This window comes from Saimiri boliviensis, chromosome 1, assembly GCF_048565385.1.
Source record: "Saimiri boliviensis isolate mSaiBol1 chromosome 1, mSaiBol1.pri, whole genome shotgun sequence".
NCBI lineage: Eukaryota > Metazoa > Chordata > Mammalia > Primates > Cebidae > Saimiri > Saimiri boliviensis.
Window position 1 is genome coordinate 156,264,147 of NC_133449.1, and position 14,339 is coordinate 156,278,485.

General features: G+C 42.3%; 1 protein-coding gene across 8 annotated transcripts in view; it reads right to left on the reverse strand.

The window, feature by feature from the left end:
- Positions 1–14,339, reverse strand: part of GRIA1 (glutamate ionotropic receptor AMPA type subunit 1) — a 329,622-nt gene that overhangs the window by 97,431 nt on the left and 217,852 nt on the right. For all 8 annotated transcript variants that reach the window (XM_074378874.1, XM_074378893.1, XM_074378882.1 and 5 more), the window contains one exon: positions 10,946–11,316. In XM_074378874.1, the coding sequence (XP_074234975.1) occupies positions 10,946–11,316 (371 nt within the window). The remainder of the gene's footprint in view (positions 1–10,945; positions 11,317–14,339) is intronic.

Consider the following 14,339-nt stretch of genomic DNA (forward strand, 5'->3'; position numbering starts at 1 on the left):
TCCTAGGTATTCATTAGTATCGGCTCCTTCCTTACACGTCTCCCTATCTGCCTCAGTGTCTTTGCACATGATCATCCCCCAGCAGGGATTCCCTCCTCATTCCTCTTTGCTTTTGTAGAAAAATCTTATTTTATTTTTTAAGGCACCATTCAATGCTTCCCAGAAGTCTCTGTTCACCTTAGCCCACACTAATTTTTCCTTTCTCTGAAAAACTCTACCACTGATTCTATGAACTACGTGTAACAAAGGGTTTTGTGCAACCCTTGGTTACACATTCCCCTAGTTCCTGTGCTCCAGGGAGGCAGCATGGGGAAGTGAAAAGAGTCTATAATTGGATCAGCAGGACCATAACCCACGACTTCCTGGTACTGTGACCCTGAAGATCTCTACAAAGTAGCACAGCCATTCTTTTTCATCCTCCTCAACAGCTGCGTCCTGCTCCTTTGAACGATGGGCTGGCATTTCTTTCACCAGCTTTCTACTGATGGACACTAAGCCATCTCCTGCTTTTTAAAACGGTGAAATAAATGTCTTTATGCACACATCTTATCACATTTGCACGACCATTTCCATAGGATAAATGGAATTTACCCATAGAATAAATAGATTCCAGATCTTTCTCACAGTCACAATTTTAAGGCCATTTCTGATTCTATTTCCTCATTTTCTCCCCATTTATCCTTCCTACTTAAAGTGCTGCAGTTAACAACACGCCCTCTCCAGCTTTGGCTGTGACTATGGAATGTCCCACAGTCCCTTCCCAGCTGAAGCTGATTTTCCAAAGTGGCACCAGTTACATTTTTGCTCTTAATCTCTCTCTCACTGTCTCCCTCACTCCAGCTGGGCAGGCTGCACCTAATCTTGGTGGGGGAAAAATGTACTGCTGGGTGCTCACCTCTGCTCCCTCAGGAGACAGCTCTTAAAGACAAAGATACTGTTAGAAATAACAAAAATTTAATAATGATTCAAAGCAAGGCCCATTAAAAAAAATTAGAGTTAGGGAGCCCTATAAAGGATCTCCCCCCCAAGACTTTTAAAAAAAATTATAACAATCCCTGGGAGCCCTAAGGGACCTTCAGAAGATTTCTGGTCTTGGAAGACAGCTGTGTGTCACGGATAAATCTTGGGTGTCCGACTCAGACAGACACAGATTATGATCTCAGCCCTGCTGGGTACCCACATGCAGGTGAATTAATCTCTCTGAGAACCCGTTTTCTCATCACAAAATGGTGTTGCTATACCAGGCAGAGTTGTCAAGAAGATTAGCAATAACATGATCTAACACTTATCAGAGTGCCTGACACATAGTAGGTACAACACACGAAAGAAAGAAATTTTTGCTACTATTTTTTTTAGCAAATAGATCAGAGCTTTCCTGAACAGTGGGGCAGCTGGCAGCATCAGGATGACAAGGTAACTTCATTTTCTGATTCCTTTAATTTCTTTATCCCCAGTTCTTCCCACTTCTTCTCCAAATCCATTCAGAGACCGTGACTGAGTCGTCCTCTGTTACACAGGTAGTTAGTGACAGCTAGAAATTCTTCCCATTAGCTGATTTTCTCTTCATTAAATAAAAAATAGGACATAGTCCTTAGAAAACTACTGTGAAGATGGACATTCAACAGACATATGTTGAATATTTAGAATACACAACCTCTCACGTCAGGTTTTGAATGAGTTGTAGAAATGAGCTCATCAGTCTCAATAAGAAACAGACATGGTAACTATAGTGCAGGGCTGAAGATTTAAGATGCCCTCAGAGAGGTGGAGGTGACAGCAACAATGGCAACAACAGCAATAACAACAACAGGTACTGTGTGTCACCCCTGTGCAAGGCAAATGCTTTCCATGAATCACGTCATTGTCTCCTCAAAATATCTCATTTGAGGTAGGTCTTATTATTTTTCCCATTTTCCAGAAGAGGAAACTGGGTGTGGGAAAGTTATTTTCCCAAGTTTACACAACTAGTAAGTGGTAGAGTCCGAATTCAATTCCAGCCAATCCTGTGACAGAGTTCAAGCTTATAATTATGACTGTAAAGCACAGATTCAGGGGAGTGATTGGGGTTGGTTGGGGGAGAGTGAGAAGGCAACATTTACAAAAGGGGAAGGAGTGGAGCAGGAGAGGTGGGAAAGGTCACTCCAAGCAGAGGGAACAGCAAAGGCATAATGAGAGCATGGAGCTGGGGAGACAGAATGAAGCACATCTTAGCTTGGCTGGAGCCTCGGCTAAGCTGGGAATTGTAAGGCGGTGAGCCTTAGATGGGGAGTCAGGGACATTCTAGAGTTCATCTTACTCCCATTTTGAAGCGGAGAAAGTGAGACACACAGAAAGAGAAAGTGAGTTATACAGTGGGTTAGTAGTAGCTGAGATTGAGCTTCTTTTTAAGCTCCTTTACCACCTCCTCCATCCCTTGTGACAACAGCTGGTCCTACTTCTGCCTTTGGGTGGGACTCCACTCTGCTTTAGCCAGCACTGTGCCTCCTTATTTTGAGGCCCTTTCTCTTGAAGCCACTAGACGCAAACAGTGCCTGTCATCAGTTAGGTGTGTGGTTTCTGTGTTAGTGTCCTTGACACCATTTATTTTCTGCTAGATATCTTGGACTTAATTCACCTATTATCTCTGTTGGACATAGCTAAAGGTAAAAGCATATGTAAGTGGTGCAGCAAAAATGATTCATTCACCACAGTTGGATGGTGGTACCTAACTCATATTCAGAACCATCAGGCTCCCCGTAGGGGTTTCAGCATACTTTCCTCATCAATTCAATTAATTCTGCTTTCATTTTTTTTTCTGTCTAAAACTCAGTACTTCTCAGCAGATGAACAATTGGGTTTCTTGGTCATAGATGCTGTATTTCCAGTGAGGTTTAACAACAACAACAAAAAGCAAGAGGTCCTCTCTGGGAAAAATGTGGAACCTACGAAGATGTAGCTAGCCATAAATAGGTCTCTCTGGATACAGAAATGCAGGGATTGTCTTTCTTCTAGTGCAGCCACCACTTATGGCCTGGATTTTCCAAAGCATATGAAAGGAAAGAAAAACACAGCAATCAGACTTCATACTTGGAATCAAAAATGGAGGGGAAAAGGAGAAAAATTCCCTTAAAGATATTTATAAATAAGATATGCCATGTGTGTCTAAATGCAGGAAGTACATACAATGGTGGTTTTATTCCTCATCATTCTTTTAGGGCTCTCAAACTGGTGGCGCACAAGCTGAATCTACGCATGTTTTTGTTTGGTCTGCATGGGGTTCCCATGGCAATGACTGTCCAGAGCTGAGGTGGGGGCTGTGCTCTCTAGCTGACACATGCACGTGCAGTTCACCACAGCCCCTCGGCTGACTTCTTCTACTCTTATGCTACTGAACTTACACAATTATCTGTGTGGTTTTGGCTATGTGCCTTCCCCTCCGTGTAACCCAGAATCCTCGCCTATCAAATTGGGATGACCGCGTTAATCACGTTTTTATTTTGTTTATTGCCTGCCTCTTCTCTCTGGAAAGCAAGGTCCAGGAGAGCAGGAGCTTTTGTCTGCTTTGTTCTGTGATGTCTCCCACAGTACCCTGAACAATGTTTGTCAAATAACAGTTTCTAAAGAAACACTTGATGAATAATTGGTCCTAACCATCCATTTCAGCTCTGGGAAAAACTTTCTGAAAATTTGCCTATTGTGATTTTGGAGGAAAAAAAAATCTCTCCCTCAATTAAACTGTTCAAAGTCTAAACTTCCAGAACAATCTAGAGAGAGCAATTATGCTTCTCCCTTGCTGATAGCTAGAACTGCTGGCTGAGACACCGAAAATGACGGTTTCATTAGCATACCCAGTGAAGGCTTTTATTCTCCTGTCACCACTCTCATTCTAACACTTCCATGCTGCTTTTGGAGCCTGTGAAACTTCTACTCATCTTCTCAAAGGTCTGTAAAACCACTCAGTAGCAGACCTGGTCCTGGGTCTTACCATCAGATAGTGGAATATTAAAATGGAAAGGGTAGGAGCCATTGATCTGGAGTTCCACACCCCATCCCCCATGATGGGGGCCACCCTGACATAGTCCATGCACACTTTGCACCTGCAGTGACTGCAGAACCACCTCACCTGGGCCAGTTCCTTTCTGTTTGTGTTGCTTGCTAATGGAGAGGAAAAAAAAGTCAAGGTGGAACTACCCTGGCGAAACCCTTGGTGAAGTCCTCCTGCTGGCTTAGGTCATCGGGGCAGCCAGGCCCCTGCTTTAAAGGCCACAGTCAACCCACCTGTGCAAAGAGCCTCATTCGCCCAGCAAGTAACATACTCTAGGGTAGTGAGTCAGGCAGACCCTGGCCTCCATGTTTATGGCTTTTGACTGGCATCATTTCTAGCTGCCCTATGGAACTTGATTTCTGTAAGCTGAGTTCCCTGGACAGCATCCTAGATCAATGACTTTCCAACTTTAATGCCCATCAGCCCTGGGGCAGAAGTGGGTGGGAAGGCTTGTGAAACATATAGAACTTTCTCTCCAACTGTAAAGTTTCAAGTTCTAGAGAGCTGAAGTGAAATCTGAGAACCTGCATTTGGACAAATATCCCAGGTGATTCTGATGCAGAGGGTCCCAGCAGAAACCCCCCTTCTTGGTCTCAAGATCCAGATTATCTAGTGCACATTTCCTGCCCATCATTTTTGACACATCTTTGTGACACATTTCCTTGTAGAGATGAACCTGTGGTCCAAGTGAGGTTTGCATTTTCAAAATGAGAAATGTTTCACAAATTCAGGCTGCTTTCATCAACTTGCCTCAATATTTAGCTCACAGATTCTTTCTCTTCCCCACAATACTCCAACGACATCAAGATGAGCAAGAGAAATGGGTTTGCACAGCTTTTGCTGGGAGGGGAGGACAGAGAGCAGGAGGTGGAAAGGGGAAGGTTTCTTATGGACTCTCTGTGCTAGAGGCATTCTGGTTGCTATGGAACGTGTGTGTGAATGCAAAGATCAGGCTGTCGTCGGTTATTGGCTTGGGCTGTCCTCCGTCTTTTCATGGTGAGTCAGTTAAAAGGCCCTCAACAAATAAATTAGTGGAGGGGGAGGTTATGATATCTGGCTCCAGGAGATCTCCAAAGCACCATCACTCCCCCGCCTGAGACTTCTTCTCCTGAGAGTAATTATCTCCACCAGGTGGAGACAATAATTACATATTCCAGTGCAGTCTATGATCAAGAATAAAAGAATTCTGGAAGCTAAAGTTATAATTTCCCATTATCCTCTATTCCCCTGGCACCCTCTAACCTCCTTTCACTCTCCTTACTAAGGTCTTCTGAACCCAGAAACATACTGATGCCACGGAGAAGCCACTGGAGAAGTGGGGCCACGGGTATAATAAGCTGAAGAAACTCACTCTCAGTTCATCTGAAGGCATTGGAGCCTCAGGCTGAGACAACGTGGTAGGGTAGCACTGGATTGGGCACCAACCAGCCATAGGTTCACCTGGGTGATCTTAGAAAAAATGTCTTTCCTCCCCTCTCTGTCCTCAGTTTCCTCCTGTGTAACATGGGGTGGGTAAACTAGAGCATCCTATTGACCCTGCTCAGAGCTAATGGTCCCTAGCACTGTGGTTCCATGTTTTGCAAATGCTTTCTTCCTCTTGGACCCACCCTTGAATCCTCCCACTCCTCATCCTTATAGATCCAATCCATCAGCAAGTCTCGTCAATTCTAGTCTCAGAGTGAACCATAAATCCATGTCGATGATCATCATTATAATTTCCATCACTGTAATTTCCCCAGGATGGCTGTGAGAGCCTCTTGCTTGGTCCCTCTGCTTCCACTTCAGACTATTCTCTGCCCCAATTCATTTTCCTCATAGCTCCCCAGAGATGTATTGTGCATGCAAATCAATCCTTCCCTCACTTAAAACCCTCCAATGGCCTTCCAGTGCATTTAAAATAAAATATCAAATTTATACTGTGACCACGGGGCCCTGCACAGGCCTCTGCCTCTTCCTCCAATAGTATCTCAAAATCTTGTTCTCTTCATTCATTGTAGGCCAGACACACTGGTCGTTCCTCCAGTCCTTGAAAGTACTAAACTCTTTTCTACCTGGGAACCTTTGCACATGGTTATTTATGTCCCTTAGCTCTATACAAGTCTAGCTTCTTCTTGCCCATCAGCTCCTCAGAGAAACCTTCTCAGAACACTCTAAATAAGGCTTGTTTAATTCTACTTCTTGTATTATCTATTGCAGAAGCAGGTTCATTTTATTCATAGCACATCTCAACTTACACATTCATGATTGTTTGTTTAATATCTCTTATATTACTAGCTCCTTGAAGCAAAGGCTCCTGCCCCTTACACTTCATCGTTAATACATCTTCATATCCTCAGCACCCAGAACCATGCCCTGCACATCGTAGGCAGTTAGCAATATCTGGTGAATAAATAAATGATCTTGACCACACAAATGGGGAAATGGACCAGAAAAGAAAGTTGAGGGAACTAAAGATAAATTTTGTCTGTGATGATTTTTTAATTCCGTCTTTAATATACTCTTTCTCAAAATCTAAAATATCTATTAAAAATAAGTCTTTGAGGCAGGCACAGTTGCTCATATCTGTAATCTCAGCACTTCAGGAGGCAGAGGTAGGCAGATCACTTGGGTTTAGGAGTTCAAGACCAGTGTGGGCAGCATAGGGAAACTTCATCTCTACAAAAAATACAAAAATTAGCTAGGTGTGGTGGTGTGTGACTGTAGTTCCAGCTACTCAAGAGGCTGAGGTGGGACGATGGCTTGAGCCAGAAAGATCAAGGCTGCTAAAGACTGAGCTGAGATTGTACCACTACACTCCAGCCTGGGTGACTGAGTTAAAAAAAAAGTTTCTTAGACAAGAATCAGGCCTAAAAGTGAATTTATGGATCCCTTTTTAATCTCACCATCAGCCTAATTAAAAAAATAAATTTTAATCTATGATTATAGCTGAAGTGATTTTTAACTTTCACTGTAAACTATTTTAACAGTGAAAATAGGTTATACAAAACCAATTGATTGAATATGCATCTCACAGGGTGGGTGGAGGAGTCTTTAAAGCATTTCAGTAGCATTTGCTGGCAAACACCATTGACTGTGCTAATTCCGGATTATTTTTATCTATTCATGGTGCTAGCACAGAAAACATTGACTTTAGGCACAGTGGCCAATACTGCCAGGTGATTCCTCCAATATCGATTCCTACCCTGCCTACTCTAGAGGCTGGAAAAAGTAAATTCTTGCCTTCTCAGCCGCTCTTGCCACTAGAAATAATCATGGCCACTGTCCTGGCCAATGAGAAAGAAGCAGACATCTGTGTGTGGTGGAGAGTATTTTGTTAAGCTTTTGTTCTTCTGATCCAAAAGACAGAAATAGAAGGCAACACTTTTTTTTTCCTTCATGCTGTTTGAACATGGACACAATATTTGGGAACTGCCGTCTTGTGAACAAGACGAAAAGGCCACGAGAATTGCAGAACATCCAATCCGGATTTCACCAGGCCACAAGCCACTACCTGCTACCACTTTTCTTATACATGAGAAGGAAACCCCTCTTTACTGGGTTATCTTTACCATTTCACTATGGTCAGGTTTTATTGTTATTTGCAGACAATTACACTTGACCACATTTTGTTGTTTTTTTTGGTTACTGGACATTAACATCAACTTGGAAGAGATTAGAAAGAGTTGAAGCTACTTGTGGATAAGTGCAGATATATGCGATTCAGATGAAACTTATTTCTAAATTAGTAAGGGTTTATGATATTTTCTTTAGGCAGCAAGAACAGTTCGTTGAAGCACATTTGGAAGGATGTTTGATGAATGCCAGCTCTAAAAGCCCCTTCTCCTGTAGCACCCAGAGTTACCCAGAGTGTCTAACATAGTGCTGGGCATATCAGAAGGTCATGAAACTTGTGGACTTCATCAGGAAATACATAAACAACAACACAAAAGTTTCTGTTGGTGTTTTCATTATCTTCTTTTTGATCAATGTCTTAGCATCCTTGTCTTTTTGTCTGGTTTAAAGTAAGATGTAGTGTATGTCTCTTCTCTTCTACATAATTTCCAAGAAACATTTTGATACATTCTCACTCTTAAGGGAGATTTTACAGGCTCCTAACTCTGGGATTGACCAAGGTTAGCTTAATAAAAACAAGTCCATCTCAAGTGGATCTAAGTCCTAATTTAACTCTGGCATGTTCACTCTTGTATCTGTCAGACCTTTCAGCCAAAGTCACCAACCCTATGAGGGTGCCTCAGGAATCCAGATACTGCTGGTCTCTGGACCACTGGCTATTTTTGCTTTGTTCACAGACTTTCCAAGAAGAAGGTACTAGGCTTTCAAATCAGTGAGAGCAGAGGCATCGTTTCTTCCAGTGAAGTTTAGACAAAATCCAATTTAAAAAAATCAATGACATAATAAAAAATAGCATCCAGTTATAATGCTTTCTGTCTGAAGGCTGCGTACTGTGTTACAGGTTCTATACATATCAATTTCTTTTAAACTTTCCAACAGGATTTGAGGTAGGAACTGTTTAAGGTAAGATGTTGTTTCCATTACATTAATGAAAAACAAGCAGAGTGGAGTTGTTTTGTTAGAATCAAGGAGGAGGGATGCTGGGTATGTTGTTCAGTTTCACCTTCACCTCAATGTCAACTCCTATGATACCCTAGTGGGACCCTCAGAAATCCAGAAAGCGCAATTTGAAAATCCTCTTGCAGTCAGAAGTTAACAAACTCAAACACCTTCCAGGGTCAGCTGAGTAACACAGGAACAAAGAAGGTCAGGTTGGGGCTGGGGTAAACCATGAATGCGTGTACCCGTTCAAGAGGGCAGCTATCATACAGTTTCTGACAACCATTGCCAAATTCCGTACAGATTAAACAAAACACGCCTGACAGAAGATTCAGTTTATGGACCACAAGACTGAAACCTCTGGAGGAATGGTGGAGAGAAAGAAAACACACCCTAAGATCACACCATAAAGGTGCTGTGAAGAGACAAGATGCTCACTGATGAAATGATGGCAAAAAAACAAGTTCATTGGTCTTTTCTGACACACGCATGTTGTGATGGCCCTACATTATAATGACTAGTTAGGAATTGTTTCTTCCCACTGTTTATCCACTGGCCTGATTTATTTTTAAGCAAGCCCTTCCCCTGCTTGGTTCTCGCTACTCTTCACCATGTGTTTGCCAGTATTGGCCAAGCAGCCAGTCTCACACCTCCTCTCCCACGCGCCCCCCACCCCCCAGTCTTCTTATTTAAAGAAAAACAAGATTATAATGAATGATAAGAATTTCTAAGTTATACAGCAGGCAAAATAAGTCCTGAGGGAAGCTTGCTAGAAAGATTTTACTCCACTGCTGCTTAGGAATATCGATCCTCATTGACACTGAAATGCAAAATGTAGACAGTTGGTAAAGATGCCTCCAGCACACATCTGTGAGACCTTGATATTATGCACTTATGTTTCCAGATCTATCCATGGAGGCCAAATTCTGAGCCATGACTCCCTGTAGGCTTTCGGAATTTGGTGATCTAAGAGAGTGCTTACTGGAAAAGCAGTTCACAGACATTAAGCAACTGTAAAAGGAAACAGAGTCAGTGCTTATTTGTCAGGCAAATTGGTGGGGATCTGTGGTATGAACATCCAGAATATAGTCAGAAGAACATTTCACATAAAGACAGGAGGTCAATAAATGTGGGAGTTGGTCTAGATTGGTAGCTTTCAACCTTTTCCCCCTCTCTCCTGTCCACGCTTTCTCCTTTCTTAGCTTCAGTCACTATTTTTTCAAAATAAATTGTATTCACAAGTCCAATATATAAAACAGACAAAAGTGGAGCTATGGAGCTATTCTGGTTCTATGTGGGGGACTGAAATCCAACTGATTTGGTTACCTGAGTACTTTCAATGTGATAGCTGAGGCACCTCTGAGAAATTTTTTTTTTCTTTTTTTTGAGATGGAGTCTCACTTTGTCCCCTAGTCTGGAGTGCAGTGATGTTGGCTCACTGCAACCTTTGCCTCCTGGATTCAAGTGGGATTGACTTGTATGCCTCAACCTCCCGAGTAGCTAGGATTACAAGTGCCTGCCACCATACCTGGCTAATTTTTGTGTGTGTGTTTTTACTAGAGAAGGGGTTTCACCATGTTGGCCAGGCTGATCTCAAACTCCTGACCTCAAGTGATCCATCTGCCTCAGCCTTTCAGAGTGAAATACCTTTTTTTTTTAATCACAAGAAACAAATTTACATCATCACTGGAACTAGATTATTTCCAGGGTCTTTCTCAGAACCAAAGAAAATGAAAACCTTTTTCTCTTTAAGATGAAGAAGCCAACATCTACTAGGATGAGGTGACTTTCCGAGGGCCACATAAAGAGCCCATGTGCTACAGCCAGTGTTAGAACTCACTCATAATCTAGTGCTCTTCCCACCATGCAGAAGTAGTAAAGGACAGTGTTCTGAATCTCAACTCACTTGCCTATTAGCTGTGTAACATTGGCAAGATAGTCAACATTTCTGTGGTTCCTCATTTGTAAAAAGAGACATAATGGGAGTACCACCTTATGTTCCTGTAAGGACTCAATGAGAAAGGCATGCACAAGACTCAGAACCTTGCTTGACATTTGGTAGGTGCTCTGTAAGTGTTAGCTGTACCACACAATGCTCCCTTCCTTCCTCTGTACCTTTTGGCTACAACATATCAGTCATAATTATGCCTATTAATCTTGACAGAGCACATCAAGCAGGCAGCAGACAGAGATGGCCCAGCCACAGGATGATCCAGATAATCCATAGCATGCAATGGACAGTTGACTGTAGAGAACGGTTGAAAAACTGAATACAATGGAGCCTGGAAATAATTCACCTCTTTAATTTCTAGTATATATATATTTTTAAACCATAGCATTAGGCAAAGGGGTTGAGAAAAGCTGACTGACCTGGGAGAAATGTCACATCCTTGCTGCATGAAGGCTCCCAGGGAGAACCACAAACTGTTGAATATCCCAAACTCATTGGACTGGTCACTGGTTGTCTGGTCCCGTCCTTCCTCAAACTCTTCACTGTGCCATTCATAGGGACTGAAGCGGCTGACCAGAAAGAGGACGACACTCACTCCAATGTAGGCAAAAACAATGCACATCCAAATCTCATATGCCAAAGGGTCAAGGAAGGAGAAGACGCCTGGCTTGGATTTCTGTGGTTTTTTAATCATGATGGAGATCCCCAAACTCATAAATGGTTTGGAGAAATCTATAACTTCTTCCCGGACCAAAGTGATAGTTAAGGGAGCCACAGCCACATCTGCTCTCTGAAAAAAAAAAAAAAAAAAAAAAAAAAGAAAAGAAAAGAAAAGTGCAGGTGAGCTCAGCAGCCCTTTTTGTTCTCTTGTTTGTCTTCTTATTGTGACTATTTTGTGTCTGAAAGGATATGAGCGAGAGAAAGACCCTTCGAAGTTCAACCCCTCCTACTCCATAAAATATTTATGATGAATGGATGATCAGCTCAATATCTTATGAGATATTTTCTAATTATTTGACAGTTCTAAATGTTAGAGGCATCTTCCTCAGACACAAGAAGGAACCTGCTGTGGTATCTGTTGTTTTTGCCGGTCCAGCAGTCCCACTGCCTTCCTCTGGCAGGAGAACCATTCCTGCCCTACTCTCAGTCTGCAGATTGGAATGGGGCTGATCACTCTGGTTACATGGGGAAGCAGTTGACCCCGGTCCTGGCCAATCCACGTATTTCACTCTCCTGGGATGGAGAATAATTCATTCAGGGATGACACAGGACTCAGATGGGTTTAGTGAGAATTAGTCCTGAGAGCCAGAGCTGAGAGATGTAGAGGATGATCCCTAATGTCATAATTTAGGCCACTGTAAATTCAGGGACTACCCTGGATTCCCTAGGAACTCATATCAATACATCCTTCTGTATTGACACAGAGGAATCTAAGAACGTGAACCAATGCTTCAGTTTGCCTAAGCCAGTTTGAATTGGGTTTGTTTTCCCTGCAAGCAAGAGAGCCCTGAGTAAAGGCAAATTTAACTCAATAGACATTTACTGAAACACTTATTATGTCCAATCTCCAGGCTGAAAGTTGTAGGTAGACTATGGTCCCCACACTCAGGAAATTAGAAATTAGTAGGAGATATTCCACACAATTTTCCATTCTACAAGGTGGAAGGGATATATGTTATTCAAGATATATAGAGTGCTACTGGAGACCAGGGAGGTATTCATTCTGGCTGCGGAGATAAGGGACAGCATTATGGAAGGGATGGCATATAAAGTGGGCATTGAAAGATGAGTAGGTTTTTGACAGGTTGCTCTGGCACAGAACAGCATTCCAGGAGGAGGGAACCATGAGAATAACAGCCTGTGATGAAAAGGTAAAGTAGCATTGCACCCATTTTATTCTTCAGGAATAAGCCTGAGAAATACATAGATAATACAGTTTTTAAATTTCAAATCCAGCATGCAGATAAACATAAAAATATTGCAAGAAATATTCATCCTGAGGCAACCAGCACATGGAATCACCAACCATGCCTTGCTCTCCTATCTTTCCTACCTCTCTCTAATGGCACAAGCACTGGCCATTTCTATTTCAATAGAAATCTACTGCTCCTGTTGGCCCGAGACCAAGAGATTCTGGAAACCTAAGAGGATTTCTATGGACAGATGTCATAGCATTCATTTCTGAGACGAGAGACATGCCTATGCAGGTCTGTTCAAGGCAAATGGCTTTCTCTTATGCTGTACAACAGCCCAGATGTGAAGCTGGTGACAGACGCTGTGCAGATCAGGGTCCTGCCCACCCACCGCCTGACTGTTGCTTAGAGATTTCCTCTGGTTATTTTCATTGTCTGGGATTATTGAGAAGGTGCTTTAAGTGGAATAGAAAGCCTGACTTCAGAATGAACTAAATTCTCACTTATAGAAAGAAACTTTCCATTAATCAATGTGAAGTCAGGTGTAAATTTCATAGTAATTTTTTTTTTCTTAAGGCCCACTGCATAAATCTTGATAATTTTTACGAACACAAGATAGTACAGGGGAGAAGTATTTACTTTTTCTCTGTAACCTCACAGAAAAAGAATGGGGAAGAAAAGTGATGGAAATGACCTGCAGGGATTGACCACAAGTTATCCAAAAGGGAGGTGGATGAAGACCAGCTCTGAAAGGGGTAAATCATATTTCATGGATTTGTTTGATGCTTCCTAATGCGATTTAATAAGAGGTCATAGACTGGAAAATCACTGATACATATACATGTTTTTTGAGACGGTCTTGGTCTGTTGCTCAGGCTGGAGTACAGTGGTATGATCTAGGCTCACTGCAACCTCTATCTCCCGGGTTCAAGCAATGATCATGCCTCAGCCTCCTGAGTAGATGGGATTACAGGCATGTGCCACAATGCCTGGCTAATTTTTGTATTTTTAGAAGAGATTTTGCCATGTTGCACAGGCTGGTCTCAAACTCCTGGCCTTAAGTGATCTGCCTGCCTTGGTCTCCCAAATCCAAAAGGATTACAGGTGTTAGCCACCACACCCAGCCTGTTCCATACTGCCTTAATGCTTAGTTCATTTTGCAATTCAAAAATTTGTTCAGTAGAACATTATTTCTGGAAGGATTGTTAATAACATGAAAATAAACATGTTTGGGGCAGGACTTCCCAGAACCATTAGAGGACCACAGTGTACTGAGAATTTCCAAGAGGGGTAGGTAGAATGTGGCACATCCAGGATTATTTGGCTATGTGTCATTCATCTTCCTAAGCATCAAGAGGTACCCATGCATGTGGGATATACACATATCGGGAGATGCTAAGTTCAGCTACTTCATTTTACAGATAAGAAACTCAGATCTAGAGAGGGAAGATGATTTGTGCAAAGCAGGAGAATTTCAGCTTGGTTAATATTGACTGAGAGGTCTCAGAAGTTGATTTCCACCACCAATAACTGAGGTTATCACTGGAGCTTCACAGGGTGGTGGAGGGCAGAGTGGATCTCAGAGCGGACTGCCCTTCTCTGCAGCTCGCTGATGGTGTAGCCTCAAATGAAACAGTTGTCTTTTTCTATATCAACTTCTTCTTTTTAAAAACAGGCATAATAGTTCTTGTTTTACCAATTTCAGAGGCTTGTTTTGTGAGAGTCAAGGTAATTCAAAATACATGAGAGTACTGTAAAGTGTGAGGACTCAAAATTATTTTCTTAAACTGACATCTTAGGACAATGGCTCTCCAACTTGAGTGTGCAGCAGAATCACCAGGAGGGCTTTTAAAGACACACATGCCAGAGTTTCTAGATTCAGTGGGCCTGGGGTGAGATG